Consider the following 21,450-nt stretch of genomic DNA (forward strand, 5'->3'; position numbering starts at 1 on the left):
TCTCATAGTACACTGAGCAGCTGAAAATAAAATGCTCCTCCGACTCAACCTCCTGACAGTCGCACAATATGCATAAGCGATGCTCCCTAGGAATCCCCTTTGCTCTGTCGCTCTCTATGCGGAGTCAGTGTGATGATACCCAAAACTGTCCGATGGAGATCTGTAGTGAGCGAGGCATATGAAGCTCAGTGTACCCTGGTGGTGTGATGAATCCCTCCTCTGAAATGTGAAGACTGTAATCTCTGTAGAAACTCAGCTTCATTGGAAGCTCGCTCGGCTCCAAGCAGGTCCGAAAGGTGTGTAGCTGTAGGAGATTCTCTCGAATGACCTGGTTGGTATGTGGCCCAATCGGGATGGTGGGTGGGAGTACCGGAGGGGCATCTAAATTGTACTGAAAAGGAGGTATCCTATCGATGTGGAACCCTAGTCTCACAAACCATCTGTGAGTCCGTGCATACCAGCATCGCTCGTCTCCCTCTGCTGCCAACCTCATGGAGGAATCGAGAGCCAACCATGGCAACCTCTATCTCCCTGATGTGCAGTCCCCATATGATCTAACCTGGTGTAGATATGTGATGGTCTGAAAGGTTGCATCTAGATGGAGTGGAGAAGCACCAAACTCGGCCTGAATGATGTGATGTGGTGAAGACAGTGTCCCCCGGATCATCTGTGAGAGCATGAGGATCTGCAAGCGCTCCACTTGTGTCCACTCTATCTCTGACATGTCAGGCCCCCAACAAGGGCTGCCATACATACCGGCTGGTCGGACCAAGGAGTCGAAGAGAAGAGCCTTGTTCCGAGGGTCCTGGAAGTGGGAGTGAAAGCACTGTCTCTCTAGCCGAGCCAGTGAGGCGTATCCCATGCTCAGTCTGGCCTGCATCGCTGGTCTCATTGTGAAGATCGGGCCGGAGAAGATGACCCCCAAGTAAGTGTATGAGGATGCGATCTCAACTGGTGACCCACCCAAAGTAAAAGTAAACTGCTTCCATTGCATGTTTGCTCGAGAGGTGTTAAAGATCATGACCTTGGTCCTTCCAAGGTTGACCTCCAAATCATGGGATAAACAAAAAGCCTGCAGTGCATCCAAGTGTCGCTGGAGCCCCTCAGGTGTGGACGACAAGAGTGCCACGTCATCTGCATAAAGAAGAATCCGGATGATGATCCCGGCAAGTGAGCAACCGGTCCCTCCGAACGTCCCCATGAAAGTCTCAAGCTCATCGATGTAGAGGCCAAACAAGGTTGGTGATAAGAGACAACCCTGTTTGATTGACCCTTATGGTACTCAGGATCTCATCTATCCAACCTGCGCCTGTACGAACTCGGCCTGAGACTCTCTCATACAGTGCCATGACTGCCCTAATGATCTCCTGTTCAAATCCCAGTGTCTGTAGGTGTGTGATAAGAGGAGCTCGAGGTACTGTGTCAAAGGCTTTGCAGAAATCCACAAAGCAACAGTATACCCTCTCCTTCCGTGATCTGGCCTCCTCAATGACACTCCTGAGTGTGAGTATGTGATCCATAGTCCCATGGTCTCGCCTGAAACCAGCTTGACCCTTTGCTCTGCCCTCTCCTCTCTGCGAACAGGCTGACCAATGCATCCAGTGCATAGATCTTAGACATCACATGTCCAATCATGATAGTCTTGTAGTTACTTGGATCCATGGGATCCCCTACCTTGTGGATGGGGGTGATGGTGTTGAGTGTCCAAGTGCGGGGGAAGCCAATGCAAATAGCGTCATTGAATAGCTTTGCTAGGATCGGGGCTAACGTGTCGATCCCATATGCGATAAACTTTGTGCATAGCCCCTCGTGATCCTTAGGTCGGCCATTCTGCAGTTTCAATGTTGCGTCCTTGACTCCCCCTCTGGTGAACAACGTGCAAGTGGTGCGGCGAGGTGTGTGTATGAGGTTTGGAGTGGGCTGGTGTGGGACATCATATAGATGGTGTGCACACGTGTGCCAGACTCTCGTGTCGGTGAGGGGTGATGGGGACCTACGCTCAAGGAATCTCCGCAAAAAATCCTTAGAGTTGTTGCTGTACAAGATCTGCAGCGGCTTCTCCTCATTTTGACGAAGAAATGCCTGCTTCTTTCGAGGTACGAGACGTTGGTACTTGCGTACCGTGTCTGGTGTGTTCGGGAGGTGACATCTGGTTTCAAGTCGGAGCTGTCGGCGATGAGCCTTGCACTCCGTATCGTACCAATTGTTGCAGGGTACAGAACCAAGAGGTGGTGGTCTAGTGGACCGTGTGGTGTGGGAAAAGATTTGGAGGGCAGTCTCGTGGAGTGTGCGACTAATCAGGGCAGCATGGTCCTCTATGAGTGGTATGTGATCGATGTAGGTTAGGAGTCTGTTTAGGCGTCTAGAGTAGGCCGGTGAGAGGCTGTGATCAAAGCGTATGTTGTTGTCGTGCTTCCTATGTGGTGTGTGTGGTGTGGCTAAGCGTGGGGTGGCAATAGTGAAGAATAGGTATGTGTGATCAGCTCCTGGAGGGAGTGGTGCTACGGTGAAGTTAGTGATACATGAAGTGAAGGTAGGGGATCCCATGATGTAATCTACTACACTAGTGCCCCCCCCCCGTGTGGGAAGCAAGTAAAACCACCTGAGGAGGGCCATAGGTCGAGCCCTGGAAATCGGAGCTTCATCGGGAAGTGGGGCACATGATGAGTCAAATCCATATCATCAATCGTGAACCCATGGTACCAAGGGATAAGGTAGATAAAGGGAGGGTCTCTATCCAATGTTAAGCTCACCTGAATCCAATCGTGAACGTGGCTCGTGGTTGGCGTGAGGCCAACTATCCTGCCTGCCACTACCCTATCTTGAAGTGACTGTATGGCTTTCTTCACCTGCTGTTTGTCCTTTTTAGAGATAAGAACCTTAACAGCTTGGGAAGTTGAGGGTGATGACATGCGAGCCACTCTGGCCAGACCAACGGTCACTATGAAGTTTCGGTCTCTAGAAGACAATACACAACTGCTGCTCTGCGAGAAGAGGAGGAAAAAGGAAAAAGGAGGCTGAAAGAGGTAAGGCGCCCTCTCAAAACCTCCTGAAGGCTGATGAAAGAGGCCAGCAAAAAGGAATGTTCCTAGTGGGAATGCGAAGATGAAAGGTTGTTTGAAACCCAGCCAAGAACTCTCCAAATGCAAAAAAACCAGCCGTGAAGCTAGCTGGGGCGAGCACCAAAAAAAAAACTGGAGCTCCTTGAAGCAAATGCCAAATAAAAGCAAGCACTTTGTGGCAGGTAACGCCCACTAAGCAAACTCGAATAGAAAAGCACCGGCCCGTGAGGGCTACCTACTAGAAGGGGCCCTCGACACCAACCCTTTGAGGCGGTCTGGGGCAGCAAACTGCTGCGCCTACCCACCCCTAGCCCGAAGGGGGCTGAGCCCACGACCCAAGTTGCCTGGGAGCAGCCGTAGGCTGCCTAGGAGCAGCATGAACTGCTTGCCAGCAGCCGCGTCTACTTTGGCCTCTCCAAAGAGCATGCCAAGAGCACAGAGGGGGGAGGAGGGGGGGAAGGACTGCCTTTGCTGCTACGAACAGCTGCAGCCAAGAGCGGCTTCACAGAGTGGGAGGGGAGGTCGTGGGGCGCCTAAGTAGCTGAGGTGAAGGGAGAGGAGGAGGAAGCGAGAGGGAGGAAGGAGGCCCTGCGGGGGGGGAGGGGGGGGGGCTGAAGCAAGGAGGAGGGAGACGAGGGGGAGGGGAGCAATGGCGGTAGGAGAGAAGCCTACAATAGTCACAATTTTATTGAGCCAAGATTTGATGATGAGCTGTCTTTGGTGGCAAGTGGATCCATGTTTGACCAAGATAAATGAAGAGTTTGAGAATGAGATCAAGAAAGATGATGATTGGAAATTTCTTTCAGGTGAAATATTTTTCTTTATGAAAGCCAATCATATGACTATAGCTTGGTTGGAAAGTAAAGCTGAACTTTATACAAACAACAAGGTGAGACATGTAAGAGTTTTGGCAAAATTCGTTGAGCCAAATTTGAAGATGAGTGTTTTTGGTGGATGCTCTCCAACGTATCAATATTTGAGTGCAATATTGAATTTTACTTGTATGTTTTGTGTAAAAGATCACTTCTAGTCAGTTGCATACTCCCTTTATAAACTTCTTGGATTTTTTAATATGTTGCAATTTGAATGAAGTTGAAGTTGCAATATCATTACAAACCTCAAGGAGTATTTCTATCACATAAACACATGTATTAGAAACCTCAAGAACTATTTGTATCACATAAACTCATTGTATTAGAAACCTCAGGGACTATTTGTATAACATGAACGCTTGTGATGAAAAGTTTATGAAGAGCTTTACTAAGGAATAGAGACAAAGCTTGGAACAAGCGAGACAAATTGAGGCAATAATGGCATAAGAGCTCGGGATCCATTAATAGCTGCCATACTAGGACGTATTATGTGATGGACAATGCTTATAGGATTCACGGTTAACCCTACTCACACCTTGGCTAGAGCTATGCCTTATACCCTTTCTCATTGATGATAATATTTGCGATGCATTAAAACTCTATTGCATGTTTGTTGATTGAATTGTAGGGAAGGTGGAAGGCTAATTTGATGAGAAGTGAAAAGAGATGACTTCTACACTTGCAAAAGAAGAGCGTGATCAATCAATCGTACCTACTTAAGAAAGATGTTGAAGGTAAGGAATTTTGTTTTTTTAATGATAAAGTTACTCTCGGTTCTTAGATGCATCTTATACATACATGGAGTTCTCTTTTCATGCCCGATCTTCACAATGAGACCAGTTGCTATGTTGGCCTGTTTGAGTGGAGGGTTTGCTGCACACATTTCGGTAATAATACTCTACCATTTTGTATCAATGTCTCTTCATGTTCTCCTAACTATTGTGCCTTCTTCATTGCTAGAGCTTAGGTAGTTCTACTTCTTGCATCCAATATTTAGAGCTTGGACAATGATGAATCTTGTAGCATGTTGCATGTATACATGTTCTTATTATCTAGAGAAAAAACTATCCTTTGTGGATAGATATGAGAAAAAAGACTTGCATTGAGGAAGAAAAATTGGCATTGCATTCTAAAGGAGAGTGTAAATCAGCTTCTTCTTCTTCTAGTAACATTGATATGGAGGAGAGAAAGTGATTGGACACTGAAGAGAAAGCTCTAGAAAAGCACATAAGGTGCTTCTTAAGTCAAATGAAAATTTATTTGAGTGTTTCTCTTCTTTTGTTAAAACAATCATGGTTTTTTGAGCTGGTGTTTAATTTCAGCAATTGGATAAGGATACATAGGTTGTTAATTCAGAGAATATCGAGCTTCGATTGAAGCATATTAACTACCATGTGCCATTTCTTTCCAAATCATCTATTTCTTGGAGATTCTTCTCTAGATGGAGGCTTGGTGTTACGATTACATTAAATTGGGAAATGATATTCTTGGGGAAAATTTAGAGCTTCTTCTCTTTCTCCAATGTTTTCCTACATTCATTGTTATGACAACCTGGCTTCTTCCAATAATGGGCATCTTCTCTTCTTTGCTTTGCCTGCATCATCCTTTTGCTTGTTAGATGGCTGTTTGGAAGCAACCTTAAATCACGAATCACCTTCTGTGTCATGCATAAGCACAATTTCTAGTTCAATTTCAAATAGCTATTATTTTGAGATGAACATCCACACATATCATTCAAACTTCACAAAAAGGTCATGAAGAGAAGAAAAAAGAGTCCAGCACCTGATGAGGTATGGATGAAGTACACCCCCTACCTAGGTTAATCCCAGGTATATTTCTCTATTACAATGATGCCCAGCTTCAATTACAGTAGTAATGCAGACCCTCGGACAGAACCGAGGGTAACCTAGAAATCCTAGGACGTGAATACGTGATCTCCCCGATGAATGAAAAATGGGAGAACTCAACACATAAAACTGTAGAAGATCTATGAAATTATTGAATTGGCACCATTCTATCTCTCAATCTCTAAATGCATATTGCAAATTAGAAATAATTAGTATTCAAACCTGAACATGGTTAGCAACTTCAGAATTCTAAGGATAAATGCTAGGAATAAATAAAGCTAGTTTTAGAAAGGCCCACGGGTGAAAAACAAAATCTAAAAGTCACTTTTAAAATTTGAAAATCATTTTTTTCATCCAAAACATGACCAAATCTCTTATACTTCAAGTCAGTTAGGTTAGAAATAAAAGAATTCACTTTTAGAAGTGATCAAAGTGAAAAACGAAATTTGTAACAGAGAAAAACAGCCTGAAATTGAATCTTGTAGTAGGAGGCTAAATCTGGGAATTACACTTACTTTGAAGCTTGTCCATGGTGTGGGAAGTGGGAAAATAGCAAGCTGAAGCAGAATTTCAGCAAATCACCAAGTTAAATAGGAGAAGGAGATCATGGAGCAGTAGATGAGCGAAGCAAAGTTGCCAGAGGGCAAGTGGATAACAAGGAAGGTGCCTAGAAAGAGGGCGAATTTGCAAGGGGAGCAGCAGGAAGAGGGTGCAAATTTGTAAGAGAGAGCAATTAGATTGCTGATTCGAAACTTCTTTTAGGCCTTGGGTGAAAGCAAAAAGACTATAGAAAGATGAGAGAGCACAAAAAAGCAAGGTGTGAATACTCATTCTGGATGTAAAAGAACCACTATTAGTTAATAGTGGCTAGCCATGCTATAGATCTTGAGCGGATAATTACAAGTGGAATGCATGTGTGGAACGTAGGATTCTGGGAGGTTTAAAAGCATTGTACAACTTCCAAAATAAATACAGAAAGGCACATTTGTGGAATTGGGAGATGAGGAAATTTTTATACACCAGGCTTGTGCAAACAGTGGTTCTCTCTGGATATCCAGCCTAGGCGCCCGGGCTCTCCAAGGATAGAAACAGTGCATAAACGCTCTATTGTAGGCGAGTTGGGAGTTAAAACACAGACACCGTATCCCATCTTGTTAGCTGAAACAAGTATGATACCACTGGAAGGTGAAGCACTATGCCATTATCTGGGATACCTCAACAAGGTTAAGAAGATGGATGCACACGGGATACCACATAAAGCAATGGAAGCCACTAAGACCACTGGTTGGTACAAAGATGGGGAGGAGTGGATGGAACTACGGGGGATAAAGGCGGCTGATATACCTGAAGAATCATGTGAAATTAGGAACACAGTGACGCTGAAAATGATACACAAATATGGCACAATCTAGGTACAAAAATGCAATTCTTACAAGCAGAAAATCAACCTGATGGACAGATATGCAATGCATAAATATTTTGGAGAGGACATCTCAATAGTCAAAAGGAATTAATATGCAAAATAAGGACCAGCTCACAAGAGAAGCGTAGATGGATTATACCTAAGATCCCAAGGGAGGAGAGGATATGCAAAATCTGTCTCTGAGCCACGAGCTGAGCTACTGGCAAGAACTCCCAACCAGATCGTGACCAGCCTGGTGTCCCATACCACTAGGTGGTGCCTAGAGGCCTTGGATCTGCTGTTGGGCCTTGGGCTAGCTAAGATGCAGCCGCACGTCCGCGACTCAATCCAGGATTAGACCTAGCACTAGGGAACTAGACTTGCTCCCATCGGCTCTTTGAGAATTGAACCTCTGGGCCCAATGCACCGAAAATAGCGAAGACCTCTAACTGGTTCGTACCCTTGCCACTCAACTCATGGGTGGGACTATTGTTGTTTGTATGTAACTCCACAAAATAAAGAAACCCCTTCAACTCACGTGCTACCTTACATAATTTTTGAGTGATCGCCTCAAGGTGTAGACATTGCAACATTTCACCTTTTGTATCCATTGAATGATTGCTAACTTGCATGGATTTATTATTTATCAAATTATAGGTTTCTCTTTGTATGCTGCCAACTTTGGTATTCATTGAGTGATTGCTGACTTGCATGGATTTATGAGTTATCCAATAGTAAGTTTTATCTTTGTAAAAATAAGTGAAAACAATCTCTGATAATGTCATGTAGATTCAACCATTTAAATTATTGCTACAATAGGTTTAGACAAAGTTCCTCACAAGCATCGCTCGAACTCTGGGCTCACTCGAACGCAGTCGCTCGATGTTTCGACTTACTCGCCCTAAGCCTCCCTAGGCTACCTGAGCTAGTCTTGTGTACCCTAGTACACGTTAGATACCAATCCGTGCACATGACATACTTCCCCTCCTCTAAGAACTCACTCCCGAGTTCGCTAGAAAACTTGGGAATGTCCTCTGGAGGTTAGGTAATGTCTTCCATGTTGCATCTTTCTCAACACGATCCTTCCACTTGATCTTGTATTTTGTGATAGTTCTATTACGGATTTGTCTTTCACAAAATTCAAGAATACTTTCAGGTTCGTGGGGAATAAAAGTCAAATCAGTAACTTCTATTATTTCTTGAGGGGAAACAAGTTGATCATCCGCACCTAGTAACTTATTTAGTCTACTAACATGAAAAACTGGATGTACTTTAACATCAAGAGACAATTCTAGTTTATATGCAATTGGTCTAATTCTTTTAATAATCTTAAACGGACCACAATATCTGGGGGGTAATTTCGCAACCAAACCAGTACTTAGGCTCTTGGATTACTTGGGAATATGTTAATGTACATCGTTCCTTCATAGTACTCTCTGGGTGAACGATGTCTATTAGCATAAAATCTGTCCCGATCTGGGGCACTTCAAATAGACTCCCTGGCAACCTGCAACATTTCTTGCATGTCTTGCAAGAATGTCCTTGCAGCATCATTTTGAATTCTCTTGAACCCAACCATAACTGGTGACTTAGGCTGAAATCCATACATAAGCATAAAAGGACTGTAGCCAGTACTTGAATGCTTTGCACTGTTATAACCAAATTCTATCATGGGGAGATAATCTTCCCATGAAGACTCTCTCTTAGAAACATATGCTCGAAGCATATTTTCAACCAATTAGAAAACAATCTCTGATAATGTCATGTAGATTCAACCATTTAAATTATTGCTACAATAGGTTTAGACAAAGTTCCTCACAAGCATCGCTCGAACTCTGGGCTCGCTTGAACGTAGTCGCTCAATGTTTCGACTTACTCGCCCTAAGCCTCCCTAGGCTACCTGAGCCAGTCTTGTGTACCCTAGTACACATTAGATACTAATCCGTGCACATGACATACTTCCCCTCCTCTAAGAACTCACTCCCGAGTTCGCTAGAAAACTTGGGAATGTCCTCTGGAGGTTAGGTAATGTCTTCCATGTTGCATCTTTCTCAACACGATCCTTCCACTTGATCTTGTATTCTGTGATAGTTATATTACGGATTTGTCTTTCATAAAATTCAAGAATACTTTCAGGTTCGTGTGGAATAAAAGTCAAATCAGTAACTTCTATTATTTCTTGAGGGGAAACAAGTTGATCATCCGCACCCAGTAACTCTTTCAGTCTACTAACATGAAAAACTGGATGTACTTTAACATCAAGAGGCAATGCAATTGGTCTAATTCTTTTAATAATCTTAAACGGACCACAATATCTGGGGGGTAATTTCGCAACCAAACTAGTACTTAGGCTCTTGGATTCCTTGGGAATATGTAAATGTACCATCGTTCCTTCAGAGTATTCTCTGGGTGAACAATGTCTATTAGCATAAAATCTGTCCCAATCTGGGGCACTTCAAATAGACTCCTTGGCAACCTGCAACATTTCTTGCATGTCTTGCAAGAATGTCCTTGCAGCATCATTTTGAATTCTCTTGAACCCAACCATAACTGGTGACTTAGGTTGAAATCCGTACATAAGCATAAAAGGACTGTAGCCAATACTTGAATGCTTTGCACTGTTATAACCAAATTCTATCATGGGGAGATAATCTTACCATGAAGACTCTCTCTTAGAAACATATGCCCGAAGCATATTTTCAACCAATTGGTTGACCTTCTTTGTACTGCCATTAGATTGTGCATGATTTGCGGAACTCATACTCCGAGTAGTTTCTAACTTCTAAAAAACAAGTGTTTAGAAGTTACTTGTCCCAGTCACTGATTATGTCGGAAGGCAAACCATATAGCTTAAACAATTGGTCCACAAACTTGTGAGCCAACTGAACAGCTGATATGGTCGATCTAGTAGGTAAGAATCTAGCCATCTTTGTGAGACGGTCAACTATGACCCAAATGGAGTCATGACCCTTGTGCATTCTAGGCAAACCGGTAATAAAATCCTAGAAATACTTTCCCATTTATCATCGGGAATATGCAATGGTTGTAATAAATCCACGCTTCTAAGGCGTTCTGCCTTAGTAACCTGACGAACCCGGAAACCTACCACATAGCTTTCAAAGGCATGCATCTTAGGCCAAGAAAAGGTATGTTTCACAAGAGAGAGAGTCCGATGTATACCTGATTGTCCAGCACTAGGAGCATCATGACACTCCCAGAGAATCTTGGATAGAAGATCCAAAACATCTGTCACACATATCTTTGCATTCCGGAACAGCAAGCCGTTCCAAATAATCCGCTGACCTCCTGCTGCTTGTACCGTAGGTGACACAATCCTTGAGTCCTGGTCAACCATGGAGCTCCCATCCTGGACCTTCTGCCAATAAGAATTAAAATGACTATGAGTTGCACAAAGCCCTCTCAAGGATTGAAACAGGTCTGAGGATATTTCCGTAAATGACATAGCATTTACAAACTTGACTCGACCTAAGGCAGCCGCCACATTATTCATTGAACCCTTTCAATAACGTATTTCAAAATCAAAATCTTGCATTAGCTTTACCCATCTAGCCTTTCTTCCCCTCAATTCCGACGCGTCACACACATACTTGATTGACTGAATATTTGTCAATACAAGAAACTTGGAACCATACAAGTAGTGTCTCCAAACCTTTAGAGCATACACAACTGTGTACAGTTCTTTTCTAGTGTGGGCCAACGATATTGGGTGTCGTCTAGCTTTTTACTCTCAAAAGCTACAAGTCTGCCCTCTTGGAATAAAGCTACCCCAATCGCAAAATCACTCGCATCGGCCTCTAAAACATAAGGCCGGGCAGGAAGAACAGGGGCTTCCTTGATAGTTTGCTTCAAGGTTTCAAAAGCCTTGTTCAATGCATCATTCCAAGAGATCGGCTGGGTAGACTTGTGTCCACGACCTTTCAATATGTTGGTCAAGGATGCCGTGATGTGCGAATAATCACGCACAGACTTCCGTAGAAAGACCGTAAATACTAGGAAAGAAGTTGTTTCACTGTATGAGGGATGGGCCATTCCAAAACCTCTGGATACGATCTAGATCAATGCTAATACCTTCAGAAGAAATCTTATGTCCTAAGTAAATGATCTCCTTCATAAAGAAGTCACATTTACTCATCTTGGCATAGAGCTTATCCTGTCTTAAAATCCAGAGGTGTGTGTAGTCTTGAATCCGGATAGAAAGTTTGTCAGCCTTACGATCCCAAAAGTGCTTCCAAGCTGAAAGCTGCACCTCGTAGGTGTGATCGCTAGATGTCGTGGACAGCCCAATCCTCAAGTTTATAGTTCACAAAATTGTGAGAGCTGTCCGGATCAAAGAGAATGTGAACGCTTTGGTCCCTTACTTCTCCATAAGCTCAAAAAAGGTCATTGGGGCCAAATAACAATTTATTAAAAGTGTAATTACAAGAAAGTGGACAGGTAATGACATTTACAAAAATACTTGTCATTGATGCTTGGCTAGCTCCCTTAGCTTTGGTGCCTTGTCTCGCATGGAGCTTTGGTCCTGGCGCTTGCATCTGGTTCTTGCGCTTAGGAAAATCATTCGAGTGTGGCCCTGCTTCTTGCAAATAAAACAACGTCCTTCTTTCTTGAGCTTAAGGGTGCGGAGGAAACAGGATCGATCATTCTTCGTTTGAGTCAAGTTCTTCTTGGAGGCGTTGTCAACTGAGTTCGACTCCCCGGTACCAGTTATTGATTGGAAGAACTTCCTCTTGTTCTTCCCACTCGTGTTGGCAGTAGTGGTTCCCTTTACACTGGCCATAGTATCATCGTAGATGCACGCATAGTTCATGGCCTCGTGCAAAGTAGTACACTTGTTGTTCTTGATCTGAATCTTGTACGAGTGAGGCAAACCATCCACAAAGAAACCTAACAAGTTGACGGGATCCATCTTTGTAGCTCTGGTCTACAAATCACGAAACTTCTGAAGATAGACTTCAAAAGTCAAATTCAGCTTGGACATATCGAGGGCCTTGAGCTTGCCTCCGATATCATAGTCCTCCTCCTTTCTTTAGAAACTCTTTCCTGAAGACCTCTTCAAATTTGATCCATGTGGCAGGCTTTGGTCGGAGTTTCTTCCACCACAATAAAGCCTTCCCTGATAAATACCCTACTGCAAGTTGCATCTTCTTCTCATTGGGATAAGGGTGAAATTTGGAGTACTTGCCACTTGTGCAACCAAGTGTCAACCACCTCCTTGGTCTTGGATTTCTGATCACCGAGATAATCTGGTGTAATATTCAGACCCAACACTGAAGCTACAACATCCACATGCCTGGTCAAAAGTGTGATAGAAGCCTGAATCCCTTGGAGTTGTTGCATCAACCCCGTTTGATTCGCATTAACCGGCTCAAACTTTTCGTCGAGAGCGGTGGTGAATTCACTGAAGGCAAACTTTGTAATCAAATCATCGTAGAGGCCCAGGCTACTCACCACCCAACCATGACATCTACGAGATACGATTCCGAATCAGGATATGTCCCCTCCATGCCATGAGCTGAGCTACTGGCACGAACTCCCAACCAGATCCTAACTAGCTTGGTGTCCCATACCACCAGGTGGTGCCTAGAGGCCTTGGATTTGCTGTTGGGCCTTGGGCTACACTAAGATGCAGGCGTGCGTCCGCGACTCAATCCAAGATTAGACCTAGCACTAGGGAACTAGACTTGCTCCCATCGGCTCTCTGAGAACTGAACCTTTGGGCCCCTTATATAGACTCAGGCCTATAGGAGATAGCCCTTTGCTAGCTAACGTCGTGCAAACCGGCCGGCAGAGTCGTGTTCAGAAAAAATTGAAGATGCGTTGAGAGGACGGCCCCAATGTGCCAAAAATAGCGAAGACCTCTAACTGGTTCGTACCCTTGCCACTCAATCTGAGAATCAAGCCTGCCTAGCCCTAAGCCTCCCCGGGCTACTGGAGCTAGTCTTGTGTACCCCAATACACGTCAGATACCAATCCGTGCGCATGATAGTGTTAAACCTATACATTAGGAGTTCTGAAGATCACATCTGCCTCACAGTGAAACACTACGTGCTCTTGATTTGCCCTCGTTAAGCTAAGCATCATTGCCCAACACACCAAGGATCACCCCCAAAGCCAGTCTGAAGGGGGTGTTAGAACACCCTTGTGGATGTGCGAAGCGTTATCAATCTGGTATTCATGCCTGCATCTTGCTTTCAATACTTTTTTTTTTCCCCCCGATCTATCTGGTGAATAGAACTAATTTCTTGGCTGAAGTTTCACTTTCTAGATATCATCCATGTAAAGAATAAACACTATTTAAAATATACTTTTTGAATTGTTTTTGTGCACTTCGGATCTGGGCAATAATTCTGGTCACACATTATTCTTGTTTACAAAGATGATGGTTTTGAATGATAACATCTGCTTGCAGGTGTCGTGATGTTGCTGCTATTGATGTGAATATGGGCTGTCCCAAGTCATTCTCAATCAGTGGAGGCATGGGTGCAGCACTTTTGTCTCGACCTGAGGCTGTACATGATGTAATTTTCTAGATCTGTTTGGATCCTTTCGAACTTAATGTTCATTATCATTTGCCACCTAGTTCATTATGAGCCTTATGTACTGAGAACTGTCTGGGTCAGCTATCTGTAGAATTGATACACAATGGACACATGTTAAAAGTGCCTTACGTTTATAATATCCCTTATGTGAGGTCAAGATGATTAACACATAGGCATTCTGAGTTTTCAGATTTTGACGACCTTGAAGAGGAATCTAGACATACCCGTTACCTGCAAAATACGTCTATTAAAGACACCAGAAGATACAGTTGAGCTTGCTAGAAGAATTGAGAAAGCTGGGGTTTCTGCCATTGCAGTTCATGGGAGGTATACCTTGTGGCAATGTGACTCCCAATGCATCAACTTCCTGTCACTTTCCCCAGCAACATACCCCTTTTCCTTGTGAGACTAGGAATGATGTCTAAATCCATTCTTATGGTCTTGTACCAGTAATTGTGGCTTTTGGATTTGCTGTATTGAAGCACAGAAAGATAGCAGACAGGCCAAAAGATCCTGCACAATGGGATGGGATTGCCAACCTTGTATCTGCCTTATCAATTCCTGTAATTGCTAATGGGGACGTGTTTGAATATATGGACTTCCATCGACTCAAAGCTGCAACAAGTAAGCTAGCCTCCCTTCTGTGGTGAGCATGACATTTCTGATGCTAAAGTTTTATTGCTCGCTGCATATTAAGTTGATACAAGGCTGGCGATTCTAAATCTTTCTAATTTGAACTGTTATGATATTTTTCTTAAATTCAATCTGCATCTATTTGTTTGGCATTCAAAAGAATTGTGACCATGCTTACCACATCTATAGCATATGGCCTCTTTGATATCCTTGATATCTTTGCATAGGCTTCTTTCTTTCATGCTTTTCCTTCCTCCACTTTGTTATTGACTTCTTGCTTGTGAATGTTGTCTCTCTCTTCCACGCATATTATTTCTGCCCCTTTGATTAGCTTCATGCTGAAGCCTCTCCTGAGTCTTAAGGCCATTTGGTAAGTCCTTTCAAGAGTATCAATCTCAAACACTATCAACTCCCTTTGAATTGACTCTTTCAGCCCATTTATGAACTTCATAGCTTGCATACTGTCACCTTCTTGAATATCCAACTTGATCAACAACTTGTAGAAAGTCTCGATGCAGTCTTTGATTTTGTAAGATTTATTAAGCTGCATCCGTAATTGTGTGTGTATGTGTGTGCGTGCGCGCGCGTTCATACACACACATAGCTCAGCGAGTTCAGAGATCATAGGCGTGCCACCACAGTGCCGGGTTTCGGATTCTGAGTCCAGCTCCAGTCTCAGCCTAGCTCCAATTTCCGCCATTCCCGTGATATATATTTTGTACTGGATTTTGCTTCAGCTATGGAGCTTTTTTTAAATTTCAGCATAGTACTCAGCAAGGGCCTTAGCGCGCAGCCCTTTGTGGCTTGTATGGGTTTCTTCCCTTTTGGTGAGCTTAGCACTTTGTCCCATAGGCCGGCGATGCCTTCCGCAGACGTTAATGTATCTTTCTTTCTTTCTTTCTCTCTCTTTTTAAAAAGAGATATTTCATTTAGAAAAACATACTACGTAGCTGTCCCAAGTGGAACATCTACTACTCAAAACTAGTAGCAGTAATAAAGACTTCTAACTAGGTTGGAGGAAGGCCTCAAAGGGAATGATCATCCTGAAGAGACCGATAAAAGGAGGGGAAAGACATCCACTAAGAAAGAGACTTATTCAGATGTCAGAAGTGATTTCCATGTACACAGACACACACATGCACGCACAATTTTTTTGGTGAAGTCGATGCATTCTCAGAAAAAACAACTTCTCTGCTGATGATATTCTTCCCTGTGCTGGGCTGATACATCCGATATCCTTTGCTTTGTGAACTGTAGTCAATGAAAATGCATCTGATGGCCTTATCCTCTATAGCTTATGCCTCAGCTGAGATAGAACATGTGCGTATGCCAATGACCCAAACACTTGCATGTGGGAAATCACAGGCCTGGCCAGTCCATGCTTCATAGGGAGTAATGGTCTCCAATGCTTGCGTGGGTACTCTGTTGAGTACATAGTTGGAACACAAAATGGCATCCAACCATAATCTGTTTGGCAAAGACTTGCCCTAAGCACGCATCTGCTCATTTCCATTTCTGTCCAAGTTTACGCTCTGCAAGCCCATTTTGTTGCGGAGTGTATGGCACTGTGCACTGATGCCCTGGGCTGCAAAAAAATCAGAAAATTCATGGGACATATACTCATCAAACACCCGCATGTGGGAAGTCCATGCTTCATAGGGAGTAATGGTCTTCAATGCCCGTGTGGGTACTCTGTTGAGCACATAGTTGTGTATGGCACTCTGCATTGATAAATTATGCCCCAGGCTGCTAAAAAATCTGAAAATTCATGGGACATATACTCACCCCCCCTGTGGCATTTTTACACTCAGTGAGATTGGGTCACCTTTCATTTGTAGTGACATTTGCTTGATTCAGCTAAATTTGGGGTTTTCTTGCATTTGCCCTTTCATCTAGGTAATTTGCCCTTCAAAATTGGGGCTTTTGCCTCCTGTGCATTGCATTTGGCTTTCGTGCCTGGGAAGTTGCTTTGCAGGGACATTAAGCCACTATTTGTGGACAGATTCAGCTTAGATTTGCCTTGGACAGATTTGCTGATTTTTGCCCTTTGATTTGGGCTGGTCATTTGCAGGACAACTATCTGCGAGAGGGTCCTTTGATTGGACATACATTTTCTTGCAGGCCATTTTTGGGACAGCTTGTGCATTTTTCTCAGTGTTTGAGCAGCTGTTTTGGCATTGACACTTGTAGACATTTGCTGCATTTGCAGTTAGCAGTCAGATACTTGGGCAGCCAGCTCTTCGCATTGTAGCCTTGAGACTGACATTTGCATGCACTTTTATTTTTTATTTTTTGGGGATTTTCATTTGCAATGGCAAATCATGAACCTTTTGGGATGCTTGCTACTGAGAAAAGCCAATTATCCCATGTGGTCGTACTTGGTATGCCACTTGTTGGTGTCCAGGAACTTTTGGAAAATTGTATCTGCATCAGAGGCTAGACCTGTCTCTTCATCATAGGCACCTGTTGCCACCGCAGCCAATTCTGCCACTTCTGGTTCATCTACCACTACTCCCTCAGTGCCTACCGTCAACCCTCCAACACAAGAACAAATTTGTTGGGATTTGTGAGATGCACAGGCACATGTAGTGATTGCCATGAATTGCAAGAGAGTTGTTATAACTGACATTCGGTCTTGCAAAACAGCCAAAGTTGCATGGGACACTTTGGCCAGTCTTTATCAGGTACACAATCAGGCCAGAGTTGCTTATTTGCGCGGGCAGCTTGACAATGTTAAGATGAATGAAGGGGGCAGCATGGATGCCTATTTGACACAGGTCAAGGACTTCAGAAAGTAGCTCATCAATGTTGATGAGATTGTACCAGACTCACAAGTTGTGTCCACCACACTCGATGGACTCCCTAACTCATATCAAGGATTTGCTATAACACTTAGACTAGTGGCAATAGGTAACTCCAACCAATATTGTTTTGATCAGCTTTTTTCCCTACTCCTACAGGTTGAGCAGAGTTGTCAAAACAGTGCTGCTTCTACTCATGCAGATCAAGCCTTTGCTACTGATCATAGGGGCAAAGGAAAAGTACAGCAAGCCAAAACCTACATCTGGTACCTCATCCTCTTCTTTGTCGCATAGTAGCTGCGAGCATGCAATCTGTAATTGAGGAAACTTCCAGATGGGTCGACGTGGCCGAACGGGAACCTGCGAGGGCAACCTTTTCGGCTACCCTCATGGAGCAACAATAGAGAGCCAATAAGACTCAACATCAGAGTCCGTGGGATTCCGCGCGCTGAGGCTACACCAATGACAGATGCGACGACCTTTGTGACCACTACTTTGGGTGTAGCTGAGGGCATGGCGGGTGAGGAGAGACCCCAACCAAGAGCAGCCCCTGATCTCCATGACGCTCAGTCACGACTTTTGGCTTTACGATGCAGGTCAGCCTTGCGAGACCAACCAGCGATCTCCATGGATGAGGACCTCACCCCACTATAGGTTGAGGAGAGACGCTCTTTGCCATAGCAGCGGGATCATGCCCGCAAGGAGGGGAAGTGGGTAGTAGTACGAGATGGATGACTTCTTACAGGTCCTTGTCGGGCATGAATCCCCCCACCCATATAGGGAGGCGATGTGTATGAGACGCAGATCTCCAAGACCCTATCTTGCACCATTTGGAACTGTAATGGTACCTTATGGTCAGAACCAAAGAACTTCTCAGAATCTTATACAGGTCGCGACATAAGTCTTTTACACAGATACACATTAGAGTCTAGAGCGCCCTCTACCAGTAGTCAGCGGGTACACATGGGAGTCCGCTTATAGAGATGAGACTAGGGACACAGGTGTAGAAGTTCTTTATAGATCCACCCTTTCGGGGACCATTTTAGTAGAGCAGAGAGATACACATTGTCATCCTGCTTCAACAACATGTATCCACTTGCTTGGTAATATTTCTTTTTGTTTTTCAATAGTATGCTTATTAAGAAATGAAATGTTTTCCTACTGTTTAGTTATGGTCAATGGGGACTAGGTCTAGCATTTGAGGGTGGACTCCCTTGCTTGGGGTTATGGGCATTAGTGATCCACAAGAGTGATGGCCTCTCCTTGAGAGGGACATCTGGAAACCACACCCCACCTGAGTACCCAAACATGGGACCAATCAAATGCACCGATTATATATCGACCTAGGAACCATTCAAGAGAATGTTCCCTGAGCTTTGGGTGTGGGCTTGGCTGCATGCCATGAGTAATGGAGATACAAGATAAGACGACAAACAAATGAGCTCAGTTATGGCTCAATTATGACCTTAGAGTACGTCAGTAGATAGTCCAAGCTGTTAGGAACCCGTGGGTGCGATCAGAATTGAATTCTGACAACTTTGAAATTTTAGGGTTTTTGGGAGTGACACGTGGCAGACTGCCACGTGGAATCTGAGCTGGCAGGTCAGTCCACCTGTCCCACACATGTGGCAGCATGCATGGCAGGGCATACAGGCCAAGTGTCTGGCCCCAAATCACAGGTTGTGGGCTGTCCTCTTTGGGACTGCAGCCCACCAAAAATCTGGGACAAGTGTCTACCTTCTACTCTGGGCCGGGGGGGGGGGGGGGGGCTGAGCCTATAAAAGGCGGCCTCTCCCCTTCATTCCTTACAGGAAGAAAATTTGTCACTGCTCTTCTCCCTCCTTTTGGTTGATGCAGCAAAACCTCTCCAGCTCCTTGGGTGCAGCCAGCTTCTCCCCAGGCCATTCTCTCTCTATAGAACACACTCTCTCTCTATAGTTCCAGCCCCTCCTCTCCAGAAATCTGCCCCCTCTCAGCTCTTCTGGAACAGCAGCAGCATCCTCTCTCCTTCTCCTAGCCTGGAGCAGCCACAGCCCCTTTTTCTCTCCTGCTGCAGTCTTTCTCTCTCTACTGCAGAATTTCTCTCTCTACTGTTCCAGCTCCTTCCCCTTGCAGAAATCTGCCTTTCTCTGCACCTCTGGAACAGCAGCAGCTCCTCTCTTACATCCCCTCCCTTGGGGTCAGCATTGGCACTCTCTCTCTACAGCTATCACTCCATAAAGGCTTTCTCTCTCTAGCCTACAGGCTGTTTTTCTGACCTGTTCTCATTCCATCCCCATTTCCACACTCTCCTCACCCAAGGGAGCTTCAGAGGCATTAAGGACTTCATCTACAAAAGGGTCAAGTCACGAAGGGAGTCTGTATTGTCAAGTTTATCTCATTTACAACACTATTTCATGTTGTTTCTATTATCTTTCTAGAAACTAGAGCTTGCCTCTAATGTTGGATGTAAGTGGTGATTGTTGCAGGCTTCTTCCTTGTGGATTGGGCAAGCCAAGAGTTGAAACCTGAGCTTGGAGTCCTCCTTTTTGTTGTTTACCTTGTACATATGCTCTTGAGTCTTGTATCTAGGTCCTAGGCTTTCACTGAGTTCATCAATTTGGATGGTGTATTACACCTTGGTCTTGTATCTCCATTTTTCAAGAATAAAGTGAGCCTGGATAAAGGGGGGGGGCCGTCTTGGCCCCTCAATCATATTGCAATTTCCAATGATGTCACTTTGTGTTTAAGCTGTATAAGTCTTAATTCCAGCTTAATTGCAATCTCTTAAGTTCAAGTATATGTGTTTGACAACTCGCAATCATTTCATTCAAATGCCTCTACAAAATCTGTTGTTTGAATTGATAGAAAGCACCGAGTAGTTTACACACATTCCAGGTTTCTTTGGATCCGGATCCGACACATGGACAACCGGGATCTGTTTGTTGCAGTATGCTACTTCCCTCCCAAGACATCCCACTTTGCTAGAGATATTTGAGATGAGGCTGAGACATCTCCTTTTGTAGCCAAAGCTTTATCAGTCCATTGTTGACTTCTCGAGCCGCGGGTGCAACGCGAGCAACTCCTCGACTTTAGGGAGGATTTTATTCTACTGCCAGATGTTGATCTTGAGGGTGCAGATATGCTATGGGTTTCGGCTGACAGACGAGGTCCGGTCACATCTTATGAGCAAACCCTATTAGACCTCGGCAAGATGCATGATCTCATTATTTATAATGGTCTTGACAGATGGCCTGCCTCAGGTGGTCTCACATGCTTTTCACATGCGGGAGGTTCTAGCGTTGTTGATTACATCATGGGATCCCCTGTCTTCACATCTTGCATCACTGATTTACTGTAGCATCTCTTCCTCCAAGGGCTGATCATACCTACCTATTCTTTAGCATTTACACTCCTCGTCGCATAGCACTCTCTATCCATCTATCATGATATATGCTTTGACCGCGACCACTCACCTATTTACTTAGGCCGTCTGTACATACTTCTCGTTATATTGACTTCATACCCCTATCAGAGGACCGCGCTGCCTTGATCACCCGCTCACTACACGAGGCTGTTCTTTACGCTTTCCCTCACACCACTCGCTCCACCCGCCCATCATCATGTGGGACCGTACCCTGTAATAGTTGGTACGATGATGAGTGTAAGGCTTTATGCCGTCAGCTCAGATTCAAAACCAACAACAGTCTTCCAAGCGAATCACAGACGCTATGCGAGTATCATTGGTTGGTAAAGAAACTAGATTTCGTTCGTCGAAACTACTGAACATTTTGTTTAGTAACAACTCTAAGGACTTTTGGCGGAGATTTCTAGAGGGACGCACACTATATGACATCCCAAATCAGCGAGTCCCTGACCTCTCACATTTGCCACGCTCCACTTCCTGTACCCTCTTCACGGGGGAGTGGAGGACCCCGTAATGAAACTTCATAATGGCCAAGCGAAGGATCTTGAGGAACAATGCACTAAGTTCATTGCACATGGGATTAACCTCCTAGCCGCGATCTTAGCGATGAAATTGTTTGTTTGGGGTTTCCATGCACCTGGACCATTAACACTATTTCACCTATCCACAAGGTAGAGGATCCCATGAGCTCGAAGAATTACAAGACTATTATGAGGATCTCTTATAGTTACACACATTCCGGACCTAGCTGGGACCGAGTGAGCTTCTAGTGAAGCTCAGCTTCTACAGGGATCATTGCCTGCATATCAGAGAGGAGAGGTTCATTGACCCACTAGGATACATGCAGATCCACTTACCCCACTCACT

At 44.4% G+C, this 21,450-nt stretch overlaps 1 protein-coding gene across 4 annotated transcripts in view; it reads left to right on the top strand.

Annotated features, from left to right (window-relative positions):
• Window positions 1-21,450, top strand: part of LOC147899675 (Aldolase-type TIM barrel family protein) — a 92,730-nt gene that overhangs the window by 32,036 nt on the left and 39,244 nt on the right. For all 4 annotated transcript variants that reach the window (XM_087378355.1, XM_087378356.1, XM_087378357.1 and 1 more), the window contains exons 4-6: window positions 13,614-13,722; window positions 13,934-14,070; window positions 14,231-14,367. In XM_087378355.1, coding sequence (XP_087234481.1) covers window positions 13,614-13,722; window positions 13,934-14,070; window positions 14,231-14,367 — 383 coding nt within the window. The remainder of the gene's footprint in view (window positions 1-13,613; window positions 13,723-13,933; window positions 14,071-14,230; window positions 14,368-21,450) is intronic.

The sequence above is a fragment of the Dipteris shenzhenensis genome, chromosome 8 (genome assembly GCF_047967505.1).
Source record: "Dipteris shenzhenensis isolate YYH24624 ecotype China chromosome 8, Dip_SZ_1.0, whole genome shotgun sequence".
NCBI classification, from domain to species: domain Eukaryota; kingdom Viridiplantae; phylum Streptophyta; class Polypodiopsida; order Gleicheniales; family Dipteridaceae; genus Dipteris; species Dipteris shenzhenensis.